At 32.4% G+C, this 13372-nt stretch overlaps 1 protein-coding gene across 1 annotated transcript; it reads right to left on the bottom strand.

Annotated features, from left to right (window-relative positions):
• Positions 1–9467: 9467 nt before the first annotated feature.
• LOC140173201 (uncharacterized) lies at positions 9468–11626 on the bottom strand. Its single transcript, XM_072195959.1, has 5 exons — positions 11521–11626; positions 11213–11322; positions 10883–11013; positions 9725–10644; positions 9468–9634 (listed from the first exon to the last, which is right to left on the bottom strand). The coding sequence occupies exons 1-5, from the start codon at positions 11624–11626 to the stop codon at positions 9468–9470; spliced, it is 1434 nt and encodes a 477-aa protein (XP_072052060.1).
• Positions 11627–13372: the final 1746 nt, after the last annotated feature.

The following is a 13372-nucleotide window of genomic DNA, read 5'->3' as shown; positions in this document are numbered from 1 at the left end:
GAGAACCACCACTTATGATTCTTCAAAATAGATGATATAGTTCCCAGAATAAAAATAAAACCACCCTGCCAGCAAAGAAAAAATTATTGCAGCATTTCAAATTTTAAATAATTTACAAAACTATCAATTACTAACTTTTCAATGTATGATAAAACAAGAATAACAAAAACAAAAGAAAGAGATTTTATCGCAAATGAGGAAAAAAATATACATTCATCAGAATAGCAGCGATTGGGTGAAATAAGATCAGTGATAATATCTTCAATAGTTTCTAATTGAATAGAATTATCACAAACTACTTAAGTCTTGTAATCTTCACCAGTTGCATACTGCAAGTAGGTGTCATAGATTGGTGGAAAAATGGGACCGTGAAGCATTTCCTGGGATAATTTGGTTAGAATAAGTATCGAATGCATTGATTGAGATAAAAGAAAACTGCATGAACATGTTGTAACATAGGGTGAGGAATCATACATTGATATAATCATTGGTTGCAGCTAGTTTCGGATTATGACTAAAGACATTTATAGTTTTAAAGCACCTGGAGTAATCTGGATCAACTGCAGAATGAATTTCAACCTTGTAAACTTTCTTCTCTCCAACAGCATCATCAAACATTTGTGGAGAATATGACCGACAGACCTTGGGAGTTTAATATAAAAGAATCAATAAACTTGAACACAAAATATAAATAATAAAAATTAAATGAGGTTCACTATGAAAGAGTTCATACTGCAAGCACATTAGGATCAACAGAAAATTCTTCTTCTATCCTGAGAAATGCTTCAGAACAGGTTTTTTCAAATAGTTTTGTTGCCGCATTATCAAGCAGAACAAACAAAACAGCACACCCTGCATGGTGAATCTTTACCCGAATCCCATATCTAACACAATTAACAACCAAAAATGATAACTAAAACCAAGAAATCTGCTTAACAACACATAGAGTGGCGCATAACAAAGAACTAACCAAAAATCCAAAAGATTGATAATTAATCTATTCCATAATAGAGTTACATATGAACCTTACTTGACCATAACATGTTCAATACATGAACCACAAACATCACAAAGGTAGAGATCCTCATGCTCAGCAATGACATGACCACATACACATGAGTAGTACTACCAATCTGGCTCATCCATAACTTCCTTAATTGTTCCAATAATAAAGCAATGAGTATCCTATAAAATTTTAAAAACAATGATATACTATAAAATAATGAATAATAAACCAGATTACGAAACCCAACACACATGTTTAAGAAATTCAAGTTTAAGTATTAAATCGAGAGTTTGCCAATCTAAATTAGTACCCCTTTATCTGCATGAAGATCTTGAATATTACTGATCTCTTTGGGATTGAAATAATCACCATCAACTTTACAAACTAAGTATCCAAGGTCATTGGTCACAAGTCTTGAGAATCGATAACTGGCAACACTAAATCTACATACAAGATACAATAACTAATCTTCATAACACAAAACATATACATGAATACCAACAAAATAAGCATAGTAGGTTGTATCTTTACAATATTTTATCATAACTAACCTGCTTAGGAACTCAACAGACTCAGAAATGTCGGGATTAATGAATAACCTAGAGACATTTATCACATTATGTAGAATCACTCCACCTGCATGCAAGAATCCTATTCTATTAGCCTCAAACCATATTTAAATTAAAAGATCAAAGATCAGAAAAGTAAATATTAGAGTGAAAATTTGCTAAATATGCCTGAAACTAACCTTCAATTGCTTTGATTTTAAAAGACTCGAGGACAATCAGCGAAGATCTTTGATATTTTTGTAACTTATCATATTCCAACATATCACAAGCATTTCCAAACACATTGCATTGTACCTTTTTTGCTGGAGAAACCTGTACAAACCAATGAGAAAATTGTGGTCCTTTGTCATTGGATCAATTTCATCTAGTGATGTAAAACACAAACCCGAATGAGGTATCCTTGGAGATACCACAGAAACAATAGAGGTCTTGTATTGGAACAAAAGTCTGAATCGATGTTTGGTCACTCTGTTCAAACCAGTGTTTGGTACAACTGTAAAATGGGTCATCAAATACAGATCCCCTTCATTTAGAGACACAGCAAAATTTGATATAAGTTGATCTCTAATCGTTGCTTGGATCTTATGTAACTATAATTGAAGAAAAATGGTTCATATTTTGAATTTATTAACGTATTTAGGTATCCAAACAGCATAAAAACAATTGATTAAAAAAATAAAACAACAAAAACACATCACTTTGCAACCAAAAATAAAAATTCCCTTCTGCATATTTAAAAAAAAAAGTTGCAACAACTTAAGGAAATACTAACATAAAATAAAACTAACCTTCTCATCCATTAAGACCATATGCAACAGATTTTGAGAAGGATCCAAAGCAGGATTCTTGTGGTACCACAACTTGATGCAGGTGGAAATTGTCTCTCAACAAATTTCCTTCGGCAAGTGTACCAAATTTGTCGTCAAGTAAAACTCACAATAGAGTGAGGTCGAATCCCACAGAGATTAACGGATTAAGCAATCAATGGTTAATTGATTATCCTAGTTAGACGAATCATATTGGAGTGATAAGTAACAAGGAGATGTAAATGGCATAAAAGTAAAGAAAAGCTATAAAGTGCAGAAGAGTAAAATGGCAAGAAAAGTAAATGTAAGAACTAAAAATAAAATGAACATTGGGATCAAGAGATATTGCAATCCTCCGGATCAAGTTCATTCTCATCTCTTCCTCAATCATTCATTGATCTCCTTGGCAATCTTAAGTGATCGAATTACAATTTCTTGCAATTTAATCTCTCAAATCTTGATCAATAGCCAATTCCTTGGTCAATTGCTCATGAGAAGAGATGAAGTGTGGTCACTGATTATACCACATGCATTTCCCAAATCAAGTATTGAGAGGATTATAGTCACATATCCATCCAAACCCAATTCGGTCCAGCATGAGAAAGCATTTCTAGCTTGATCTCTTCATTCCTCTTTCAAGGCTCAGAAGAGATCCAAGTTTGAATAGCTTCTTTTCCAAGAGAACTACCCAATGGGATGAAGAACGAAAGCTCTCTAGTAAAATCAAGAGAAAAGAAAGAAGAAGAAGAATAAGAACTACACTTAATCCATTGAATCACAATAGAGCTCTCTAACCCAATGTAAAGAGTTAGTTGGTCATTGCTCTACCAAAATAGAAAAGAAAGAAAGTGCAGAAAAGTAAAGATGAAGATTAAAACTAAAATTGAAACTTCAAAATTCATAAACGAAAAGTACAAAATAGAATTAAACTATTACTAAGAAAAAGAAAAGAAAAGAAAAGGAAGAAGAGTGGTTGAGGGGAGGGGTCCGAAGACCCACTCCCCTTGGAATGTGCCAATTCACAGAAGTTCGAATTAGTCTTCACTCTCTCCCCCTTCCTTCAATTCTCCCCTATCTAGAATGACTTGAATGTAAAAACTAAGGCCTTTATACAGGCTCTCCTAAATTACAAAATGAAATTAAAAGCAAATTACACTTAAATGAAAATTCCTATTCTAGATGCTTCTTGTGGTCTTGATTGGTTGACAATTGTGGGCTTGCTTGCTTGGGCTTTGAAGTGGACTTGAGAGAGAAGTGAGTAAAGTTGAGGTCCAGGTGCCAATGCTAGTGCTACCGTTAGCCACACTAACGCTACAAGTGTGGTGTTAGTGCTGAAGTTAGTGTGGCTAACGTCACACTTGCTACCAGTTGGTGTTTTTGGGGGCATAAAAGATGCCTCTGGTTCGTGCTTCAATTTCATGCCCACTATAGAGTATTATATATCGTTGGAAAGCTCTGAATGTCAGCTTTCTAACACAACTGGAATCACCTCAATTTGACCTCTGTAGTTCAAGTTATGCTTCTTTGAAGTGGACATGGTCGCTGGCATCGTCGCTAGCGTTAATGAAAAAGTTGAGTGCCAATAATGCTAGCGACCAGGGCTTCATTATTGCCAGTTTCTGAAGCTCAAACTTAGTGTCCACCCCATACTATTATATATTGTTGGAAAGCTCTGGATGTCTAGTTTCCAACGCCTTTGAAAGCGCATCATTTGGAGCCCTACAACTCGAGTTACACTTCTTGGAAGGTGAAGAGGTCAGTTGGCCTTAATACAGGTTGATACCATGTTCATCACTACACTTTCGGGGCAGGTTTTCTCCCTCAAATTTAGTGTCAACCATGTAGTGCCATCTATTCTTGGAAATCTCTGGAATCCTACTTTCCAATGCCACTGGAATCACTTCATTTGGAGCTTTGTGGCTCAAGTTATGCGTGTTTGAAGAAGGCATGGTCAGGCTGCCAGGTGGGACTTTTGCCCACGTTAACTAAGTTAACATGGGAGTTAACGTGGCTCATTGTGGCTTGTGTGGCTCCTTCCAACGTTAGTGACAATGTTGAGTGTCACTAACGTTGGCCATCACCTTCTTTCATCCACGTTAGCTTCCACGTTAACTAAGTTAACGTGGAAGTTAACGTGGCTCATTGGGGATTGTGGGTTGCTTCCAACGTTAGTGACAATGTTTGGTGTCACTAACGTTGTCGACAACCTTGTTTCTTCATGTTAGCTTCCACGTTAACTAGGTTAATGTGGGAGTTAATGTGGCTTCTTGTGACTTAGCCAATGTTAGTGATAAAGTTGAATGTCACTAACGTTGGCGTCCCCTTTTCTTCTTAACGTTAGAGGCCACGTTAACTAAGTTAACGTGGCAACTAACGTGGCCACTTATGAGCTTGGTCCAACGTTAGTGATAATGTTAAGTGTCACTAACGTTGGCTCCATTTTCTTTCTTCAAAGTTAATGCCACTTCCTTCCTTCCACATTAGTGCCCACGTTAGTGTAACTAACGTGGCCACTAACGTGGCTCTTCTCTTCTTCTTTTGGCCTGAAATCAATCAAACAAAGTGCATCAAAGTCTTGCTCTTAATCATGGGATCATGCATCATCCAATTTATCATATAATTCATGCAAAATTCTCATGAAATCATGTAAAGTGCACAATGTATGCTTGAATCAAGATGTAAGTGAATATCTACCCAAAACTCGCTTATTTCCTAAGAAAATGCATGAAACTACCTTAAAAATAGTAAAGAAAAGGTCAGTGAAACTGACCAAAATGCCCTGGCATCACAACTTCACAACTTTAACATGCACTTTTCATGATTCTCTCCAGGGAGTGATTTTCTCCACCAAATCAACACGGTTATTCATTCCCAACATATATAGGATAAGAACACCAAAAGGAGAAAATATACAAAGAAAAATTCAAAACTAAGATGAGAAGATAAACAGATGAGTTGGAGTTATAAACTCCCAAAGTTAACAAACACTAAAGCTTACAATGAAAGCTTCACATATGAGACAGAGTTAGACTAATAGGCATATATAGATTGATATATCTACACCCATCATTTAGGAAGATATCACAAGTAACCAAATACTCATGGGAAAAGAGCAAAAACAATATGGGAAGAGGCCTGTTACAAATTACCAAATACCTACCACATATAGTTGATTTGACAATTCACAATTAAGCAAAAATAGAATTTCATCAGTCAAGTATACCTAACACTACAGTTAACTTCAGTCCAATAGCAAAAAGAAAATTATATAAATTATAATGAGCAAACACCCCAAGAAGAAAATTATTTCACAGAAACACCAAGACCTAGGAGAGAAGCATTGATTTAAAAAAACAAGTAACAATCACCATGATTAAATTAGAAATCAAACAACTCAAAATTAAACGATGGATCCAAAAAATAGTAACAATTAACCAAAAAAAATTTGAAACTGGAGAACGAATCCAGAAAGAGATTGAAAAGGAGAAGAATGGAACCATAGGCCACATATACCTCTTGAACCGCGGTGGCAACATCTGCTATCAAAACAGAGAAATCAAGATGGAGAATGAGGTATGATTGATAGAGAGAGACAGAGGAACCTTGCGGAGAAGGAATAGACGCAACGAAGAGAACAACACCCTCATGGTGGGATCCAATGGAATCGCAGAGATACCCATACCTTCTCTGCACGTGTCTAAAACCTAGGAGAGAAGCAAAAACCTCAGCCGAAGGAGGGGGAACAGAGATGGTGTGACGGATGGAGTGAGGTTAGGGATGAAGAAAATGGGATGAGGTCGAAAGGTCTTTTAAGGATCCTAACTCAAAGTGATGAATTTGGTAACACAAAATTACTAAAACTCACATTATCTTAGTTTAATTACGTTTATGGTTAAATTGAAAGGATTATATTAATAAAAACTAAATTCTCCAACCAAGTATTTTTAGACTGATAGTAAAAAAAATATCAATCATTTTAGATATTTAATTTTTGAATTTTATGCAAATTTAATGTATTATAAAAAACAAATTGATATGATTTTTTTAAGAAATAAAAATCTGGTTCATCTATTAAAAGAGATACGTTTTAACTAACAAAAGAAAAAAAAAATTAATTGAGATCTGGATAAATTAACCAAATTATGTAAAGAGGTGCAAAGAAAAATTGATATATGACATTATAAGAAACTTACTACTAATAATATATTTATTACTTAAATATATATGTTAGAAATAACAAAAATAAAATAAAATTGTATGGATAGAGTATAATTTAGATTAAAATCAAATTTTTTTATGACAAATTAAAATCAAATTTGCACTGATATCATCTGACTATTCTTTGTATAAAAAGATAAATAATTATTTTTTATTAATAAAATCATGATATTTTATTTTTATTGATATATTAACAATATAGTTTCTTTCAATTTATTTGGAAAAAACAATATCAGATTTAAAAAAGTAAATAATCAAGTTTTTTAATAAACTTTAATAATTTCAAAACCACATAATAAAGTAACTTTTTGAAATCAGATAAAAACAAAATCATATTACAAACTTTCTTTATCTTTTTTTTTTTGGAAAAAACAATATCAAATTAAAAAAAGTAAATAACTAAGTTTTTTAATAAAATTGAATATTTTCAAAACCAGATAGTGAAATAACTTTTTCATATCAAACAAAATAACTGTATTTAAAAAATCACTTTTTAAACTAAAAAAAAGAATCAAAATAAAATATAAAAATATGAATCATCAAATTTATCCACTAAATATGAGGGTATCTTTTAAATGAGAACAACAATTATCTGCTTATAGAATAACCCATATTTATATAGACCATTTGATTATATTATATAAAAATCAAAGGTTAATATAAAAGAAGAATATTGAGAGACTCTAATAAATGCATAACATTTTAGTGCATAATTAAGTACTTTAAATCTCAATAGTCTAATACAAAATATTTCTTGATACAAAGAATTTGTATCAAATTTAAGAGTGAAATAATATTAAACAAGTGCAAGATTATTCTGCACTAAAATAAAATATTTAAAATATCAGACATCAAATTAGAATTGGACCTAAATATTAAAACTAAAATAATAATAAAAAAATAGAAGACAGAATGCACCAGGAAAAATTGATATATAAAATCTAGATAATCATGTTAATGTAATTATGATTGATGATATTTTTTCCTAATAGGTAATTATGAAATTATTTCTTAATAAATTTTTACCTTATTAACAATAGTATAATATAATAATTAATTTTAATAAATGAGAAATATTTTGATATGTATTGATATGTTTTATATTTATTTTAAAGTAAAGGATTATACTTGCCATTTTTAAAATACTATGTATTAAAATTTATTTATGTATATATATACAAATATACTCTACATTTATAAAATGTATGAATACTCTTCTTTCATAACATCTTTAATATTCATTTAATAGAATCTAATCGTCCATAAAAAATGGAGCATCTAGTGCACACAAAATGGTTGAAACGATTTTAGACATACCATTAGAAGTAACGTTTATAACAATATTTTTCTCAGATTGCAATCTAGCCGACAAAACTCTGTATAAAAAGGTTTTTCCAGTGCCACCAAACCCGTACACAAAAAAGAATCCGTGCCTCTTATTCGAAACGCACTCAATAATTTTATCGTAGACCACCCTCTGTTCTTCATTTAACTTTAAGAGATTTGCATCGTGCTCACGAGTTAAAGAAACAGTATCATACTGCAACTCACGCAACAGCATCAAGTTGCTAAATTGAGAGACTAAAGAGGTATTTGGAACCGGCATGCCACCATTATTTCTCAATGATTTTCCATTACTCTGTAATAGTTTCTCAATCTCCAACAAATAAAATGTTTGCAACTCGTCCTGACTCATCGTTAGATCTACGTTTAATGATAATTAATAAATATTAGCACCATAATATCATTTCTGCACTGTCTGTGTACGTGTGTGCTTGCTTATCATATAATAAATTCATCATGAACAATATTCTTACCGGGATATTGCAGCTCATGTCTCCTGTGATAAAGAATATCATCTGACAAATAAGCCCAAGTTTGTTCCCAAACTGACAGAGGCCTTCCCATGGAACCAGATAGCAACAACATCACAAAAAGCATCCTTAGCTGTGCAGCGGACGCTACCTCTGTGACTTCCTTAATAGCAGAAACATACTCCTTATCATCTATCAAGAATCCCATGGCGGAACATGCCTCTTGAAATGTATCATAAGTAACACCATTCACAGTTCTTATACTTCAAAAACTGGTACAACTTCTCTGCACATTCAAAAGCATCCGCATATAGAAAAGTTCACCAAATGAGGGATGAGCGAAACTCAATCTTCCAATTAAGAATCCCCTCTGTCTCGGCTTCCACTCCCTACTGTTCGAACAATACACAAATTTGCCCGGATATTCAACATATGTTAAAGACTGACCATCCGGGAACCACCTGTTCGCTATCATCCAACCCGTCAACATCGTCAGCAAATCTTTGTTGCGCAAATAAACATGAGTAGTGATATCAGCATCATCGAATATGACATGTTGCTGGTTCGGTAAGTGAAAAGTCAACCTCTGTACTGACGGGCATCTATGATGAATATCATAAACAAAAATTCTCCACATGGATTCAGACGGTTTTAAATAACGACAATCATAATACTGCTTGATCTCATCAACCACCTGAGAAGATTCACCAACATGATATGTTTCTCCAACAGTTGCAGTCACCCGATCTGGACCCTTATTGATATACTTAAAAAGATACTTAATGATGTTTGACTTGTTACAGAACTCAAGATTGATGTGAGCTTGATATTTTATTAATAGTAGTGGATTATAAGGCACGACAAATCTGTTGTCAATATTCACATCGTTGATCTTCACTGTCCTACCCATATTACGACGTCTATATATCGGATAGCCATCTTCATCAAAGCTCGTTCGGTTAACGAATTTTTTCGGATAAAATTTTGAGCACTTACCATCTTTCATGCAAGGAGAACTCGGTCTAAGTCGACCGCAGGGACCATGGATCATGTACTAAGTGACGACATTATAAAGAGCTGGAAATTTGAGGGGATTAGGTAGCTCGGCACAGATGAATTCATCAACAATTTCAACACTTTGTAAGTTGCTTTCCCCGTTAAGCCAAAGTAACATGTGTGCATGTGGTAAACCTCTTTTTTGGAACTCAATAGTATACATACCTAAAAATAAAAAAACATCATTAAGAAGCCAGACAACTACATGTCCGAGCACAACAGACAGAAATTGAAATGCCAAGCGAGAAAACATACCTGCACTAAGTGGACCAAAAAATACACCTTCCTTGAGATCGCTAAGCAGGCATTTCAACTTAGCATGAAAGACACGGCAAGAGATATCAGCACGATCAACAATGGGAATTTGCTCTCGCTCTGTGAATCGCTGAAATTTAGGCCAATTTAGATTACACGTAATAGTGAGGAATAAATCTAGATAGCCAAAATGTTTACAAATTGCCATCGCATCCTGAGAACGGTTAAACATATAACGTCTACCACCAGTGAAGGAAGAAGGCAAGATAACTCGTGTCCCAATTGAAGAAGCTTCATCATCACCACAACGCATAGCCTCCTCTATTCCTTGAAGCACTTCTCCTCTAATTGTACTCTGTTTCATTCTAATCTCATACAACCTCTGGGACTCAATCATAGTGAAACATTCAACAATAAATTGTTGAAATAATCGCCTACACTTGTGAATAATTCCATCTTCTTGCTCCCTAATCTGCAGATGAAAACATATGAATTCCCTGAGAGGAACCCTTGTTCTCCTTCCAGGAACATATCCACCAACTTGACCACGATAAGGAATATTCAACCGGTAACCATCCTCGCCATATGGAAACAACAACGGATACTGTAAGGGCCAATACAGAGCATGAGTTTCATAGATACACTGCAACTGACCAGCAGTAGATTGAACAATAATGTCGCGACCATGATCCGACGAATCAAAATCTCCAACAATCAAAGCAGCAACTTTATCACAAGAGGGAGAATTGTAAGTTCTTTGATCAACCTTCCTATGCGAATACAACTTCAAAGAGAATATTTCAGATGGATGACACTGATAGAATTCTCTGACTCTTCGAAATGACTGTGCTATGACGTTATGAGTATCGATCATTTGCAATAACTCAGTTATCAATTCTCTATCTATCTCAGATGTTTGCCTAAAACAAATATACATTAACCACAAAAATATATTTAAAAACCACACAGAATACAATTATCATATATTTTGATACATCATTATTAGTCAAAAAATGGTTAATGATGCATTATAACCGGAATAAAACACAATATAACTATGCAATGACAGATATTAACCTATTTTTCAATGCAGATACCATTAAAACATCAGGGAAATAAAATAAAAAAACTAAACAACAGATTTTTAAACACACATACCGAAAGATTCCCTGCCTATGCATTATCTCATGCTGAGTGTCGTATATATATAATTGCGCAAATTTAGGCTTCTGACCAAGATATGGGAGAAAACTTCCAATCCGATGATAATTTTGACCAGTTATTATAAACTACAGTGGACCACTCCCATCATTCACTGAATCCAGTACCTTACCACCAAGAGACGTGAAGGCAAACATACTATTATAAGATCGAATATTTTTTTTGGAAATACAAACTCTTGCTATCATGTCCATTAATCAAATTATATAACAAATTTGGGGGCTTTCGGAGATAAGGTAACTGAATTTTCCCTTTTGAACATCAAACAGTAAAAATAGGACGATTAACTGTAGAGTCTCTTTCAACACGTTCTGATAACCAAAAACACGCCCCATAGATTGAACATTCGTAGTTAGGATCACCAACATCAAGACAACCTGGTAAAGATAAAGGCGAAAAAAACATGCATAACAATAAAAAAATTTCATCTCAATTAGATAGCATGAAATAGATTCAACATAAAATGAATAAATCATTAACTTACAAATATAATATATAATAAATACTTGACTCCTTTAAATTTTTTCAAAAAATATATCACAGAACACTACTTCTATTTAAGAAAGAGATCGTACCTTGTATCTCACTTTGCAAGAACAGAGGATGATCAATAACAGAACCAACTTGACTGAATAAATTTATCAAAGGATCATATATTTCTGATTGGTCTATATCATCCATTTTAATTTAAATTAACAGAAATTTGTGTAAATATATATTTCACAACCAAATATAAAAAAAAATTATTATGAAATAAGAAATGAGTTAATTATTTAATAATTAGCATAAAAATTGAATATTAAAAATGTAATAAACTATAAAAATCAATCTGAATTAACATTGATATATTAAAAAACTAAATATAAATAAGGCCTAATGCACATTCAAGAACAGTTTGATTTTTTTTACGATAGAATAGACTTTGTTTCATTATTTTAATCACTCATACTAATTGTGTAAGTTCGAATCAAATAATCCAAATCACAATTAGAATCATTTTGTATTTTTTTAGACTTTAATGACTCTATTCTTCCATAGCATTTTCCAAAATTTTTAACCAACTCCCTTTTTTCTTGTTTATTTTAATTGAGTCTTCGCACCATTTTTTTTTTCTTAATTGGCTGTCAAGACTTTGTTTTTCTTTTAATTGAATCCATGCACTATATTTTTTGTTGTAAATACATCCTCGTACAATTGAGCAAATCAATATCAAGAGTGGTCTAATTAAAAAAAAGGAATTTTTCTGAGGGACAGAATTGAAAGAAAAAAATATTATATGCACCTAATAGAAAATTTCAAAAACTTAGAAGACCGACAGAGTAATTAAATTTTTTTCTTAATATGTAATTATTGATTATGACACTAAATTAAAAAAATTTCAACAAATACCCATCGTGTATTATATAGCTAGAAAAGTTAATTCATCAACTAATTACGTGAATCTAACCACATAACCCAAAAACTTTTCATATTGTCCAAGGCAAGAATAAACCATAATTAAACAGTTGAATAACCTCTAGTACTTGTGTATCTTTGAAATAACTATATAAATTAAACCTATCTAGTGATCCAAATGATTCTATAAACAAATTTATCATCGGATTAATTATATCAACCATATGCGGCAATTGGTCAGGGTTACGCTAGATAATTTAACTACCTTAAGTAATTGTTCGCTTTGGATCAAGTATTAACTATTTTAATCACTTTCAGCCATGTAAAAAAACAGGAACAAAACAAGTTCACGATCATGTTACGTAATTTAATAACAACTTATCATAATTTAGGATTATTATAATTATTTTGAATGATATTTAGAATAATTATATCATTTTTTATTTTACAAATATTAATTGAGATGTCAAATTAAAAAAATATCAAGTACAGAAGAGTCTCCTGATATGTTTAATTAGGAATTGTATGAGTTACTAATAGTTAAAGTAAACCTTTTAGGCATAAGACTGCAAAAAAAAAAAACAATACTAAATCAACAAATGAATGTGTTATTACATATAAACAAAAAGAACTTAAAATATAATTTAACAATAACAAAATTGGACACGGATAGAATACTTAAAAATATTATTGTACCTGACAAAATAAAATTTGAACTTTGATAAACATTCTAGGACACTTCAACTAAATTTTCTAAAAGATAAAAATGATCAGAAACATTAGAAACATATAAAATAAACAGATAAATTATTAGAAACATAAAGATTAACCACAAAAATATAGGCAGAGCAACAAAAATTACCCGAATAATCATTCAAAGACACAACAGGCATCGAGGAATGGAGGACCTCTAAAAGATTAGAAAAGGAACAAAAATTACAAAGGCTCCCATGGATATAAAATCATTAAAAATTCGACCAAAACACTAAAAATATCACAAAAGTCAAATCAATACCGACCTTTTGCGTTTTG

The sequence above is a fragment of the Arachis hypogaea genome, chromosome 5 (genome assembly GCF_003086295.3).
Source record: "Arachis hypogaea cultivar Tifrunner chromosome 5, arahy.Tifrunner.gnm2.J5K5, whole genome shotgun sequence".
In the NCBI taxonomy this organism is placed as follows: Eukaryota; Viridiplantae; Streptophyta; class Magnoliopsida; order Fabales; family Fabaceae; genus Arachis; species Arachis hypogaea.
The sequence above is the reverse complement of the archived record's forward strand: the minus strand, read 5'-3'. Positions and strand labels throughout refer to the sequence as shown.